The sequence below is a fragment of the Paramisgurnus dabryanus genome, chromosome 3 (assembly GCF_030506205.2).
Source record: "Paramisgurnus dabryanus chromosome 3, PD_genome_1.1, whole genome shotgun sequence".
Lineage (NCBI taxonomy): Eukaryota > Metazoa > Chordata > Actinopteri > Cypriniformes > Cobitidae > Paramisgurnus > Paramisgurnus dabryanus.
In genome coordinates, this window is record NC_133339.1 from 10,142,161 (window position 1) to 10,158,338 (window position 16,178).

The window sequence follows — 16,178 nt, forward strand, 5'->3', positions numbered from 1 at the left end:
TCCACTTGAGATACCCATGTGTGCGTTTGCACAGAAGCACCACCAGTTGGAGCAGAAGGAGACATATGCACATGAGTTCTTGGAAAGGCTGAGCCACGTGGTGTTGGAATATTATAAAATGCAGGTGTAAGAGTAGGAGGTCTTGGGGGAGGTAGCAATGGTTGCTGGGCAGGTCTCCATACTGGAGTTGAGATGTCTGGTAGAGACTCCATTTCCACGAAGGTAGATGGGGAAAGGAGGAGTTGCAGCCATGTTTGGTATGTGTGTGTGTGTGTGTGTGTGTGTGTTAACCAAAATGTTGGGGAGAAAATCAATAAATGTAAATCAGTAAATGTGTGTGTGCCAGTATTTTCTTTACACCACAGTTTCCACAAAACACAAGGTATTTTTTCTAAATGGTCAGACACAGTATTTTACCCTAAAGAAACTATTACTTGATAATTGTCACACACAAAAATCTACACCCCAAAAATCTTTCACAGGCAAAATAAGCATTTGTTTTTTTTCTGTACCACTTAAACACAATTTTCCCTCAAAATAACAAAAATCCACAAAACCACATGTATTCAAAGTTTCATTTCAGACATTGCAAACATTTCCCAATTCACAGTTTCAATGTTTTTTTCCCCCTTATATTCAACAAACCACAAGCATTTTCAAGGCTTGCTCAAAATCCCACATCAGGGAACTACACTAACCTTTTCCACTGGTGGCACTTGCGCTACCAACTTTTTCAGTTACTGACGCAAAATATGATTTGGTCGCACATATTTTTTTCAAGTTATATTAAGGCGCTCTGGATAATAATGAACAATAATGAAACTGTATTGCACAGATATGCTTTTTATTTTAGTTGCCATCTTTTAAACCACATGCCGCCTTGTTTTCTTAAATGTTGCAGTGTTTCCCACAGATCTGAAATTTACTTGGTGGTGGTAGCCGGTGAAAAGGGCAATTATTACCCACTGACAAATAATGGTCTACTATACATGTGACGAAGAACTATAATGTGTGACACAACACAATACTTTGATTTATTGAAAATTAATATTAATTTCACATTATATTTCATCAATCTAACCACCCCAAACTTTCTTTGCCATTAACAAAGCTGACACTGTTTGTCAAAGCACCACGAAAACACTTACTGTTTTTGCACTGATATATGAAGCAATTAGACCCCTTTTATCAAACTCAATATAATACAATACTATGTATAGTATATTAATAGACAGTGCAGGTCTATAGATTATAAATGTGACTGATGTTATGACTGATGTTATAATGGTAATAATTTCTATTAGATAGGCACTTTTACTGCTTCTGCTCTATCTTTCTATTTCTCTCTTGCCGATTTAAAAAGCTTAATCCACTCATTATTTCAGATTTAAAAAGTCTACTTACTGTCCCGGTGACAGACTTTACATTGCTTTGCTCGTTCAGTGCAATTGGCTTAACATTAGCACTACTTTTTGCTACAATCTCTGTCCAAACTTAATATGGATATGGTTTTAGAAGAGATGGTTTATTAATAATAAGATCATTAAAAAAATGTGAGAAAGCAAATGCAGCGCGTGGTCGTAACAAGAACCATCGCCATAGAAACCGAAGGCACGCTGAAAATGCACTCGAGCTTTAGCGCGGTAGCGCTCATGGCCGTTTTCCGATCGACTCGGGTTATAAACACAACATTAATCAGACTTGGGACCCAAAGTAATTAAACTAGGACCTAACCGGACCCGACAGACCATTTAAAATATAAACCCGGAACCATACGGGTCCCGCGTCCTCAGTGAAGAAAGACCTCTGCTCAAGTTCAGAAACATGGAAGACACTGCGCTTGCGTCGCACCTAATTCATTGAGAAACAGCTGAGCACGCAAACGCACACTGATAGGGAGAGACACAACGTGCTTTCACGCAAAATGAAGCCAACGTGTTGATGGCTCAGAGCACGTTATAAAACGTATTCTTAAAATCCACATTTCTATTTCATAAATGCTCATAGTAAATCATAGCATATTGTCTAAAACATTAGGTAGCACATTTGCGACCCATTAAAAATTAGGGTCGCAACGGCAGTTCAAAAGGTCGCATATGCGACCATTTTGGTCGCAGTGTAGCTCCCTGCACATTCAAGGTTAAATGTTCAAATTCATGTGTTAAAGTCTCTCTTTGAAAAGTAAATGTTTAAGTTCAAGTCTTTTAGTTCAAGGTCCCTGTTTGGGCGCCACTCTGTAACGGTGGTCGCCTTAACTCAATTTACTTTATAAAAATCTTTGGCCTAGGCGGGTTTCGAACCCAGGTCAACCACGCGGCGGCCTAACGCACTACGGCGGCGCCACCGTTTGGTCACGTGATAGGCGGCTTTCACACACCTAGGTAGACTGGCCAAGGTAAATTTATAATATAAAAAAGATAAAATGTTCGGGCGCCAGACAGGTTTAACCCCGTCGAAGTGATAGGTAAATCCCAGATAGCAAAAACCATCCGTTACCACACAAAAAAAAACAAAGTCTCAATAGCAGTCCACATCAATGCAATTTATTAATTCATTCATAAAAAACACAAAAAAACACGTCTTCACAATCCTGTAGTGACCGCGTCTCTGGTTCGTTTCCGAACTGGCAGATTCGTGTCCCACATCATTCATACATTGTACATAAAAAAAGAAAAGAAACATTACGTAAATATTAAGTGCATTTTATACATATAAACATCACATTTACTTGCAAATCATGACAGTAGAAAATAACGACTAACACAAATAAGAAAAACGAACCCGCTTGAATGTGCAGATGTGAATAGTGTGTTCATGTTATGATGTGCGTGTGTAGTGGTGGATGAATGAGCGTGGATAACGATGGAGTACAGACACTAACCCAAGTTTTGCTGTGATGAATCTCACTGAAGTGGAGTGTAAGGAACCTCTGGGACACACAAAGTCGGCGAATCTCATTCGGTCGATAGTTTAGCTCATAAGCTGTTGATGCGGGAATCCGAGAATCTGAGCAAAGCTCTGTGTCGCTCGCTCCGGTAATAACAACAAACACTTCTTCTCCTGACCAAACGCCGTCCGTCCTCCCACAGCAGGCCAAACACTCACACCAGGTAAACAAACACTTCTTAGACGCGGTACTTCCGGGCTCATCACACTCCCTTTTATCTCCTTTCCTTCACCACGTGACTATAGCACGTCATCCATTCCCAAAAAGCGGAAGTAAACAAATACTGTTCATCCATTCAAAACATAAGGTGCTATTTTTTTCCTTTTTTCTTTATTTTTTTCACATTGCCACAAGTATATACTGAACATAAAGCATTTTTTATGTGTAGAGTCACGGAATAGAAAATATAATTAAAACAATTACACTAACACATTAAAATGGTAAAAGTCAATCAACATAGAATACACTCATAAAAATAAAGGTGCTTCATGAAACCATTTTGTGGCTGAATGGTTCCCTAAAGCACCTTTAACATCTGAAAAACCTTTCTGTTTCACAAAATGTTTTTTTTTTTGTAGTGAAATTGTTTCTTCAGATTATAAAAATCTATGAGAGAAACATTTCTTTAAATAACCAAAAATGGTTCTTCTATGGCATCCATTTGAAGAGCCAAGCACCTTTATTTTGAAGAGTGTATTTAACAACATGCACATACCATTTAAGGTTTCTATGAGAGTAGGTTTAGAAAGTATAATTGGCTTAGTAATGTATACAGTATCTGCAAAAATGTTACTTCAGAGGATTTTTTTGAGTGATTTGAACAATACTACTCACAACTAAGTAAGTCCTCATAATGATTACAGTATTAACATCTGTGTTTACTTGTGAGAAGTTTGTATGAGATAGGTCAAGAAAGTAGAAGAAAGTATACAGTTTGTGCAAATAACATTGTGTTTGCTAGCACATTACTTAAATATTTCAATTCAATTCAATTTTATTTATATAGCGCTTTTCACAAGTGTTAATTGTTGCAAAGCAGCTTTACATGAGAAGATGTAGAGGAGAACACAGAAAATCAATAGATAATATAAGAAGTAGAGATAGCGGTTAAACCGTACAAGCGAGCATATTAATAATGTAACGTATACAGTAAAGTGCTAAGTTAAGCCAAAGTTGGCTGACTCTCCCTGGGACGAAAAACCCCCTAGGAAAAAAACCAATGGGAAAAACTCCTAGAAGGACAAAAACCCTTGGGAGGAATTAATATATATATATATATATATAGATAGATAGATAGATAGATAGATAGATAGATAGATAGATAGATAGATATAGATATAGATAGAGATACGGTAGGGATAGGAGGCGGGTAAGCGGATTAAACTGGTTTAGCCGGTGGTCGTTGGTCGGGCACCGGCTGGTCGTCACGTTGAAGGACAGCCAGTGGATCAGTGGTGCGATGATCTTCACAGCAACAGGAACTGGGTCTGTTTGTCTCATTGTCCTCGGGGTCAAGGACGAGACAGGGAGAGAAAAACCGAATTCTATTAGCGTAGGGGTAGTTCACAAGTAATGCAAGTGTCAAACATTATAGTGGTTCAAGTCAGCTTGGATCCAGACAGGCTAACTATTGCGGCAATAGTGTATTACCCATATGAGGTATGTGAGTGCTTTGTTCTAGACAAACTAACTACTGCGGGAAAAGTAGCCTGGTTAGCCAGACCTACATCAAGATGTAAGGTCTGGCAACTCTTCACACAAACGGCTCAATGCAAGGGGCGGGATATAAGGTTGTCCCTCAAAATGCCTCTGCACGCAATAGGATAGCGCTATGACCAATCAGAGCAACGAAGAAGGTGACGTATGAGTCCCCTGCGTTTCCCCACCAGTGGAGCTAATTGGTATATCAAACTTTTACCGTAACCAGTCGGCAAAACTCCAAACACATCTTTCTTGCTTAAAAAGGACTTCAGTAGGGTTATTTGCTCTTCTCTCAAAGAAAAACATAAGTCTAAGTCCTCCAGATTCGCGGCCAAAGCCGCTTCAAAAGAAAGCTGTTCGCCAGCAGCAGCAGCCATTCTTTGTTTTCAAGTAGGAACCGTCGCAGGCAGCTCTGTCGTCATCATGTTAAGCCCGCCCCACAGACGCTACACACGATGTGATTGGCCTGACCAAATTTTGGTTTTTGGAGCTGTTAAGTGTATTGTGAGTGCCTAGACTAAACCCTGGCAGCAAATATATTTTGCGGCCGCTAGGGTGCGTCTAGATTTCTAGGCTACGGGAAAAGTACATTTACTGGACATTCTATGTGAATGCTTTGTTAAAGAAGAATGTCTTAAGTTTAGATTTAAATTGATCGACTGTGTCTGATGCTCGAACATTTTTTGGTAAATCATTCCAGAGCTTAGGGGCTAAGTAGGAAAAGGATCTACCACCTTTAGACACTTTTGATATTCTAGGGATAATTAAGTGACCAGAATTTTGTGAGCGCAGTTTACGTGATGGATTGTATTCTGATAGTAGTTCTTTAATATACGAGGGCGGTAGGCCATTTAATGCTTTGTAGGTGATTAGTAATATTTTAAAATGTATGCGATATTTAACTGGTAGCCAGTGTAAAGATGCCAGAATTGGACTGATGTGGTCATACTTTTTAGATTGAGTAAGCACTCTTGCGGCAGCGTTTTGAACCAGATGTAGCTTGTTTATCTGATTTGCATGGCATCCCCCGAGTAACGAGTTACAATAGTCTATTCTAGAGGTCATAAAAGCATGGATAAGCTTTTCTGCATCATATGGCGTATTTTTGAGATATTTCTAAGATGGAAGAATGCTGTGCGGCAGACGTTGGCGATATGACTATCGAAAGATAGATTGCTGTCGAACATTACGCCTAAATATAGAAGCTAAACAGCCTTAGTCTTCCTATCACTGATGAATCCAAATTTGCTGTTCTGTTGTTGTGCTAGCTAGTCCAAAACTGAATCAATTGAAATTGTTATTTATTTTTATAAAAATATAAAAAATGAAATACAACATTAATAATAAATTACTTTGTGTTTTCTTGTTAGCCACAGTTTTTCGCCTTCAAATGTTTCTGGTCTTCTGTCCAAATCTCATCATTTTCTTTGCTTTTATCTTCTGGGGTCTTTCTGAAGGTCAGTGTTTGTAATCATTATATCACTCAATTTATTTATTTAACATTTAACATTGCTAAAATGTATCATGGAGATGGGGCAGTAAAAATGTAAAATGTCCACACTAAACCTGCTACACATTTAATAGAATCAACTCATCATAACATTGGATTATTTCTAATTAAGTCTGAATCTTTATTTCCAATGTCATTTGGCATTCATGATTATTTTTTCTCCTGCATTCATCCACATGGTATTTGATGTGTACACCTACAGTCTTGTTCAAAATAATAGCAGTACAATGTGACTAACCAGAATTATCAAGGTTTTTAGTATATTTTTTATTGCTACGTGGCAAACAAGTTACCAGTAGGTTCAGTAGATTCTCAGAAAACAAACAAGACCCAGCATTCATGATATGCACGCTCTTAAGGCTGTGCAATTGGGCAATTAGTTGAAAGGGGTGTGTTCAAAAAAATAGCAGTCTCTACCTTTGACTGTACAAACTCAAAACTATTTTGTACAAACATTTTTTTTTTCTGGGATTTAGCAATCCTGTGAATCACTAAACTAATATTTAGTTGTATGACCACAGTTTTTTAAAACTGCTTGACATCTGTGTGGCATGGAGTCAACCAACTTGTGGCACCTCTCAGCTGTTATTCCACTCCATGATTCTTTAACAACATTCCACAATTCATTCCCATTTCTTGGTTTTGCTTCAGAAACAGCATTTTTGATATCACCCCACAAGTTCTCAATTGGATTAAGGTCTGGAGATTGGGCTGGCCACTCCATAACATTAATTTTGTTGGTTTGGAACCAAGACTTTGCCCGTTTACTAGTGTGTTTTGGGTCATTATCTTGTTGAAACAACCATTTCAAGGGCATGTCCTCTTCAGCATAGGGCAACATGACCTCTTCAAGTATTTTAACATATGCAAACTGATCCATGATCCCTGGTATGCGATAAATAGGCCTAACACCATAGTAGGAGAAACATGCCCATATCATGCTCCATGCTTCACTGTCTTCACTGTGTACTGTGGCTTGAATTCAGAGTTTGGGGGTCGTCTCACAAACTGCCTGTGGCCCTTGGACCCAAAAAGAACAATTTTACTCTCATCAGTCCACAAAATGTTCCTCCATTTTTCTTTAGGCCAGTTGATGTGTTCTTTGGCAAATTGTAACCTCTTCTGCACATGTCTTTTTTTTAACAGAGGGACTTTGCGGGGGATTCTTGAAAATAGATTAGCTTCACACAGACGTCTTCTAACTGTCACAGTACTTACAGGTAACTCCAGACTGTCTTTGATCATCCTGGAGGTGATCATTGGCTGAGCCTTTGCCATTCTGGTTATTCTTCTATCCATTTTGATGGTTGTCTTCCGTTTTCTTCCACGTCTCTCTGGTTTTGCTCTCCATTTTAAGGCATTGGAGATCATTTTAGCTGAACAGCCTATCATTTTTTGCACCTCTTTATAGGTTTTCCCCTCTCCAATCAACTTTTTAATCAAAGTACGCTGTTCTTCTGAACAATGTCTTAAACGACCCATTTACCTCAGCTTTCAAATGCATGTTCAACAAGTGTTGGCTTCATCCTTAAATAGGGGCCACCTGATTCACACCTGTTTCTTCACAAAATTGATGACCTCAGTGATTGAATGCCACACTGCTATTTTTTTGAACACACCCCTTTCAACTAATTCAACTAATTGCCCAATTGCACAGCCTTAAGAGCGTGCATATCATGAATGCTGGGTCTCATTTGTTTTCTAAAAATCTACTGAACCTACTGGTAACTTGTTTGCCACATAGCAATAAAAAAATATACTAAAAACCTTGATTATTCTGGTTAGTCACATTGTACTGCTATTATTTTGAACAAGACTGTACTTCCAGGGTGCGATTTGTGAAAAAAAAACAGAGGGGGGGATGTTTTCATAGGCGTCGATTTCGGTGACATATTTCGTCATGAGTCACTTTGTACCCACCACTTTTGACTTCCTTCCATAACTTTGGTTAGACTATTTTCAGTGGTTATTAGGAGCAATACGAGAGAGAAATTTGGTATTCATTGTCCGACCTAACAAAAATCCATTATATTATTATTATTATAATTTTTATGTTTCTAATTAAAATATTTCGAATAGGCTGTTCAGAAATGCGCTCTCTGCTCACGAGCTCGATCTGATCGGAACAAACCCGAACCTCACTGTCTGCTGAACTTGCGCCGAAACATCAAAATATAACCAGCTTTTTAAAATGGTTTTAAAACTCAACATTTAGACTATTTTAGCAGAAATTATGAACTTATTTATAAATCTTGACAAAATTAGAATATAGTAAAAGTAGTTTTTTTCAGGACATCGTCTTTCAAAACATAACCTGCGCGAAAGAGAAAAAAAGAATGTTTCTCTGTCCACAGCACATTTCAAAACATTTAAATTCATAAAAATAAATCATAAGAACATGAACTTCATCACTGCATTTGCAGGAATTGTAAAATATTTTTTTCTTTTTAACTCATGAAGCAACCTCACGCAATATTTTTACTCTAATAGCTTATCTTTCCGCACACATATGAACTGTGATCATGCACAACGACTAAACACGCAATAATTAAATCCACCTCCCAGTACCATGGATAATGCCTTTGCCACTCTTGCCATTCATAAATAAGTGTTTTGACATAAATATTTGTATCAGAAGGCTAGCGATGACAGTGGGTGGTCCATTTCGGAGGGGCTGGACACACCAAAACTTTTAAACGCAGCTTAAAACGCCTTGAGGACGCCAAATGCCAGCTGTTTTTCAGTCGAGTGCTTTGTTAGCTGTGCTACTTCAGCTGTGAGCTTTCTTTTACTGTCTATAGCGCTATTCGGACGGGATTAGTTTTCCAAACGACGTTTGAGTTTCAGCGTGTCCCCCAGGACGTCTGTGATTTTATGTACCGATTCGGACGGGATTAAAATGATGCAAGCTATGCCAGAGATGGGAGTGTCTGTTTCATGCATTTGGGCGTTGCAGTAGCACGTGCTCTGAATACGCGTGTTTGTAATGTTAAATATTTTGCTTTAAATGTAAAATTATGACAGAACATGTAATTTATTAATTTAATTTTAACAAATCAAAATAAAATATACAAATCCTACTGAAGTAACGTTAGCCTACGTGTTTTATATAACTGTCTGCTAACAAACACAAAGAAATGAAGAAATAATGATTCATAAAATGTAATATCTTTATTAATTAACATTACCATTCCGGAGCTGAACAACTTTGAACAGAGTTTCTTATAATGTTAATGATATTACAGTGTTTAGTCTTAACAGTGTATGATATTCATTCAGCTCGGCTTGATTTAATTACTTTATTTTGCAGAATGCGAAGAAACCTTTTTACGGTCTATGGAAAAAACATTCATATCTGAATGAATGGGACTCAGGAAATACAATATACGCGCATTAGTAAGACCTTACGGCAGATCACATTGGCCAAAACACGAACCGCGTTTTCAAAAGATATTGCGGGCAAACACAGACATTTGCATCCGGATGGGATTAAATTTCTCAGAGGACCTCTGAGTTTGGCGAAACACAGTAGGTAAATTGCTCTGGAATTTTTACGGAGGTCGTCAGAGAAAAACACAGACATGGCCGATTCGGACGGGATTAAAAACACAGAGGACCTCTGAGAAGCACGATTTTCTCAGAGGTCCCCCTGTAAAACTAATCCCGTCCGAATAGGGCTTAAGGCTGTGAGTCGGTTTGTTGCTGAGGTAATGTCCCGCCCCTCTTCCGCTGTAATTGGACGGCCGTTTGAGAACTGACATTAACGAGTGGAGCTTTTCCCTCAAAGTTGAATATTTTTGAACTCTCGGCGTTCATCGCTGGATGCGAAAAAACCCCGTGTTGATAGGCTATTACTCGTGAGGTGTAATCGGGTATTTAACCAATCAGATAGCGCCGTGGGCGGGACATTGAGCAAGTCTGCAGAGTGGTGAATACAGAGATGCTGGGCGGCTGCTATATCAGAGACATCCAAAGTAGCGCATTTTAAAATAAAATTGACTTTAATCAAACCACGGATCCGTGATAAGTTTTGTGATCCGTCTCGCCACTAGTGTAGTAGCACTGATCACTTTGAGGGGGGGATAAATTTATCCCACCGGGGATAAAAATCATTAAGCAGAGGCAGGGATACCTTGACCAGAAAGGGGGAAATCCCACGCATACACCCCCCCCTGGCAAATCGCACCCTGCCTACTTCATAAGATGCTTGTCAGATGATTCTTCTGTTTATACATGAGTAAATGATCATAATTAATGTGTTTGTTGTTTCAGGATCTGTGAATGAGACGATCTTTTGCTGTGGTCTTTATATTCTCAGACCTCTCATGTTGCTCTTTGCTGCTCCATATATAAATGAGTTTACAGGTATAATTCACTTCTGATGATCGACAGTTCAGTACAAAAGATCAGAATATTAATCATAACCTTTAGATTTTTTATCTCAAATAAATTCTGTGACATTGATTATTTCATGAAATTTCCATCACAAAGTTTTCAGTGATTAAGTGGCACTTGTGCTTCTGTGCTTTATTTTATATGTATGATGTCATAATCTTTTGTGTTTTTATAGGCAACAATAATTGGTGGTTAAAGTATATGAGTTATAGAACAGAATATCTTGTTTTCTCAACTGTTCTTTATTCAGGTAAATAAATGTCACTCACCATACATGATCATTAACTGTGAAACGGGGGTGGTTTCTCGGACATGGATTAGACTAGTCCTAGACTAAACTAAATATAAGAGCTGTCCAAACTGAAAACAACTTGCACTGACATATCTTAAAATACATCAGTGCCCTTTGATTGGCCTCAAAATGCAAACAGGTAATGTTTTTAGTAAGGCATGTTTGTTAAAACTAGTTATATTTCCTATTTAAACTAAGGTCTAGTCATGGAAAAAACATATATAAACATATATGTTTCAATATAGGTTTTGATAGAGGTTTTACATATATGTGACATATATAAAATTGTCCGTTTTCCTATATTATATGCACATATATGTACATATATGTACATATATGCACATATATGTTAACCTATATATTGGTAAAATTATTAAAATCTGTAGCTGCTAATAAATTAAACATAAATAAAGGCCCAACCAATGACAGTCTGCACCTGCAGGAGCCAGGATTCAAACATTCAACCTTCCGATCACAAAAAAAATGCAATCCCATGCGCCACTGCTGGGACTCGAACACTCAACCTTCTGATCATTAAACTCACTCTACTATATGCACTACTGTTGCTGTCAAAGAACTAGAAACAGTAGCGGTTAAATTGTAAACCATTTTGTTATACATGTCCTAGACAGACCTTGTAAATGTTTTAAACATGCAGACATCATAACTTTTCTCCCTGTAATTGCCAAACACTCTTAAAACGAATGTATTAAAATAACACATCTAATGTGTTTTCCTTAACTTAACACAACTCTGTGTCTTATTTTTGTGACAACGCACTTTGTGTTGTTTTAACACATCTTGTCCCTTTTCTTTATTTAAACTCAAAATCAAGATGGAATGACACATAGTGTGTTAAACACATCCTTTCATAGAGTGTAGTTAAATTTCATGAAATGCCAATTACACGTAGCCTGACGTTGTCATACTCAATTCTAGTCAGAATTTGAGTCTGATACCGCTCCATTGAGCTATAATTATGAGGCGTGTCTCAACCGAAAAATGCCTCTGCACTCAATTGGATAGACCTACGACCAATCAGAGCAACGGGGTGTGAGACGTATGTTGAAATGACGTATTTGCAGCTTGACCGAACTGCTAGTTATTTCGCTACGACACACACTACAAGTCTGAGTTTGCGAACGTACATCAACACCTACTATGTTTACAACATTTCATTTATATCACATTAAGTCATACAGTAAGACTATCTCTTACCATTTGTACATTAGTTGAACTTCATCCACGACGATACCCATTACGTTTGCTTGTTATATCCATCTCGTCGTGCACACCGAGTTGCATCGCCGTGATACCCATTTTAGTTGCTTCTTTAACTTGATCTTTCATAAGTGCGACAACTTTTGTCGAATCCCGTAGGACGGCAAAAACATCAACAAATGCCTTGCTCGCGTTTCTCTGTTCCTCTTTTAAAATCAATGCTCTGTCGATATCTTTTAGAACAGACTCAATGTCAGAGTCCACACATCTGATTTCTACCGCGGCAGCCATTTCGTTGTAAACAACAGATTCAACACACGCGCTCTTTGGTGACGTGGTTGATTTACGTTACTGATCATCTGTCCATCATCATATAAAGCCCGCCCTGACAATTTGATTGGTTCGACCAGCTTTGGGTCGAGCATAGTAGCAACTCAACGGTGAAACTCCAGACCGATCTTCCCGTTCCTCAAAATGTTGTGGGCGGGGCTAAGATCGGCTGGCACCCAGGCTAAATTACACGTGACACAAATTTCATGTGTTTGCACATACATAAGTTCTTGCATTTTTTTTTTTGTTAGTTCTTAGTTATTGCCTTGATAATAGAAAATATGAGCTGGGCATGTATGACATTTGCCAAAGTGAGATATGAGCTACAAAATGACCAGATCCTGCTTTATAGGAGACATAACTTATAGGGCTCATATGTGGATATAAAGAAGCAATACAGGAGACCTATATGGCCTGTATATGCACATATATGCACCTCAATTTTGCATATATGCAGCATATATATTATCATATATGGGCATATATGCTGTATATGTGCAGCATATATGTGCATATTAGCTGCATATATGTTTCATATATGCGCATATATATTATTATATATGTGCATATACGCTGTATATGTGCTGCATATATGTGCATATTAGCTGCATATATGTTTCATATATGCGCATATATATTTTTATATATGTGCATATATGCTGTATATATGCAGCATATATGTGCATATAAGCTGCATATAGGTTTCATATATGCACATATATCCACATATAGGTTCTTTCCATGTGGTTTAAGATAATCCCTTTTTGGGAAACCTCCCCATAAACTGATAAGTAAAACATAATTTAAATGATATTCTGTTTATTCTGCAGCATCTAAAACAACATCATAAATAAATAAATGTCATGATTTATGTTTGTTTGTCAGAATAGACATACTACACAGCAAAATCAGTGTTAAATCAACACTGTTGGTGTTTATATGAGTAACACCAGACCTGGTCCCCATATATACACCAGCAGTGTTGATTTAACACTGGTGATTTTGCTGTGTATATACATTACAGGACAGATCACATTTTGCAATCACTCTTACAAAATTCACCCTGATTTACTGTGACTGATAAAAAAAACTTCAGTAATGTTAAATGAACATTTTTAAAAATTAAATGAACACCTGAATGACTTCTCTGTGGTCATGAAAGATGTCACATAAACAACACAAAGGTCACAGCAGGATCATATTCAGACAGAAACAATCCTGCCACTGTCACTGTAATTACTGGACTATAATGCTGTAAATAAAACACACTGTATATTGTATTGTAAATGAAAATTGTGCAGTAATTCATGTGATATGTATTTATGTTTTGTCTGTACTTTATGTTTGTTAGATAATGTTGTTTTATCTCTTTCAGTTCTTTTTTATTCATCCTGGGAAAAAGGTTTGAGTTTTGCTGGATTTAAAGGTGTTTTGATGATAATCCTCTTTGGAATAGTTCTTCTGGTTTGCATCTTCTTTATTATTTTCTGTGAGTGTTTCTCTTTAAATCACTTTAATCTCTTTCAATCTCTACATGAACATGCTGTAAAATAGCGTTTTTTTCAGATTATCAAATTTTTGTTTCAGACAACTAATGTGCAAAAAGAATTCAGTCAATTAACATTTTCCAAAAGTTTCCATTAGGCAAGGCAAGCTTATTATGAAAACATATACAATATTTATTGATTTATGTCATGGATCTTTAACCATGGGTCTGCCGCCCACAGGGGGTCTGTGGCAGAACTGCAGGGGGTCTGCCAAATGATATTTAATCACAAAATTTTTTTGATAAAAAAGTAAAACATAGGTACAAAACATTACAACCAATGTTCTCTTAAAGTTGCGCACGTGTGTGGCCGCCTAGGCTTACTGAAGTACAATTTTAGCCTACACACAAAATGAAATATCTTAAGATGAGGCAAGCGCCCACTCAGAAAGCAGCTGTAGCGACAGATAAAACGAATGTAATTTTAGAATCGGTGCGATCTGTGTTCTCATCTATATTTCTAAACTCGGGCAGCTGTTTAAAGCTGTTCAGATTTGTTAATGCTGTAATGTGTCTGCATTATAAACGTTGACAAAACTATCGTTTTAATTTAAAATCAATGAAATGCGTGCCCTGTAGGGGTGTGCATTGGCACTGTCCTCACAATTCAATTCAATTACGATTCATCAGGTAACGATTCAATTCAATTCGATTCTACGATGCATTGCGATGCATCAGAATTCTACTGTACACAACAAGGCAAGTGCAACTATTCTCAACAAAAACGGAAGCTTAGCAGCTTTAAGACAATGACAATTATATACCTGAGATGAGAATTTACACACAGCGCAAGTCTTGTCTAGTTGCCCATTAACTTCGTAGAATACGAAATGTGCCCATATTTCCACTTTCCATGGAAAAGGGTGCGTTTTTATTTACCCGTCTATCACTGTCATCTCTCTCCGCCTCAGCCATCTTGATTGTTGTTGTTATGCCCCTTGAAGTAATTGAAACAACTTTATTGTCCACTCGAGGCCAGAAAATAAACAGTGGCATAATCGATTATGGCACTTTGCTGCATCGATGCAGAATCGTGCATGCCCGCATTGCGATGCATTGCCGAATCGATTATTGTTGACACCCCTAGTGCCCTGATACTGATGGTACAAGATTCATAGTCAGATTTAAATCCGAACTAATAGCGCTTGTCAAACATGTTGCCCTGAAGATACTGCGGACTTATTGCATGTTGTTCTCCTGCAGAAAATAAACTTAAAATAAACTTGTGACAGTAATGATCCACGACCACGTGAAAAGCCAAGAACCTCAGAATTATAAAGTAGCAGTGTGTGTTCTACACCCACAACAACACACAGAGGAGAAAAAAGGTGCATTTGCAAAGCACTCTACTTAATAAAATGACCTGCTTTAAATCTGTTACGTCTGCCCTGATGTCTTCTGCACAGCCTTTATCTCCACCAGAATAGAGAGTCTTTGTGCCATTTACCATGATCAGTCATCTTTATATACTGAAAGCTCAGGTTCATTTAAATGTGTTATTGTCCATCTTACAGTAAAAGGAAAAATGTATTACACTGCAAATACCTTAAAATAATAATAAATCTACTTTAACAATAAAATAATACACAGACAATTATGCATGTACAACAACAGCATGCATAATAGTGTTAATGTACTGTCTTAATATAATATTGCTGTGTGACAATAGTTTTATTTCCAGTCCTTGATTCTGATTGTTCAATAGTTGTGCTTTACTCCGCTTTGCGTTTTGCCAAATTCGATAAAGCAGCTTATCGTACCTTACTGCTTACTTAAATATCTGTTTTACACATTTAGTATCAGGGGGTCCCAGCTCCATGCCTCTCTCTTCTAAGGGGTCCTTGCCCCTTAAAAACATTGAAGTGAAATCGCTTTGCAGTGAAATCATAGCTCATTCATTTAAATTCATTTGATTACCTTTATTCCCTTCCTTTGACCATTAATATGAGTTACCAGTAGTTCATTCATTCATATAGAAAATAATCACTCAGTTTGTATTAAAGATTTGTGGAGTGTCAGCTTTGTTTAGACATTGTTTTAAAAAGCTTCAATGTCTATTTATAAAGTGATTGTTTCCCTGATTATCTGATATTTAACAAATGCCATGATCATTTTAATCATATTCATATTTCATTGAGTCATTTTGTATTACACTTACTGGGAAATAATAACATTTTAGGGGTCTAGGAAGAGATTTTATTAATGTCTGATGATTTTATAATAATCATGTCTGTAT

The 16,178-nt window shown here is 37.4% G+C and overlaps 1 protein-coding gene across 1 annotated transcript in view; it reads left to right on the top strand.

Moving 5' to 3' along the window:
• The first annotated feature begins 5,910 nt into the window (after window positions 1–5,910).
• Window positions 5,911–16,178, top strand: part of LOC135733862 (uncharacterized) — a 29,882-nt gene continuing 19,614 nt past the window's right edge. The window contains exons 1-4 of the mRNA XM_065252639.2: window positions 5,911–6,105; window positions 10,431–10,523; window positions 10,729–10,803; window positions 13,772–13,885. Of these exons, the coding sequence (XP_065108711.2) occupies window positions 5,973–6,105; window positions 10,431–10,523; window positions 10,729–10,803; window positions 13,772–13,885 (415 nt within the window). The 5' untranslated portion in view covers window positions 5,911–5,972. The remainder of the gene's footprint in view (window positions 6,106–10,430; window positions 10,524–10,728; window positions 10,804–13,771; window positions 13,886–16,178) is intronic.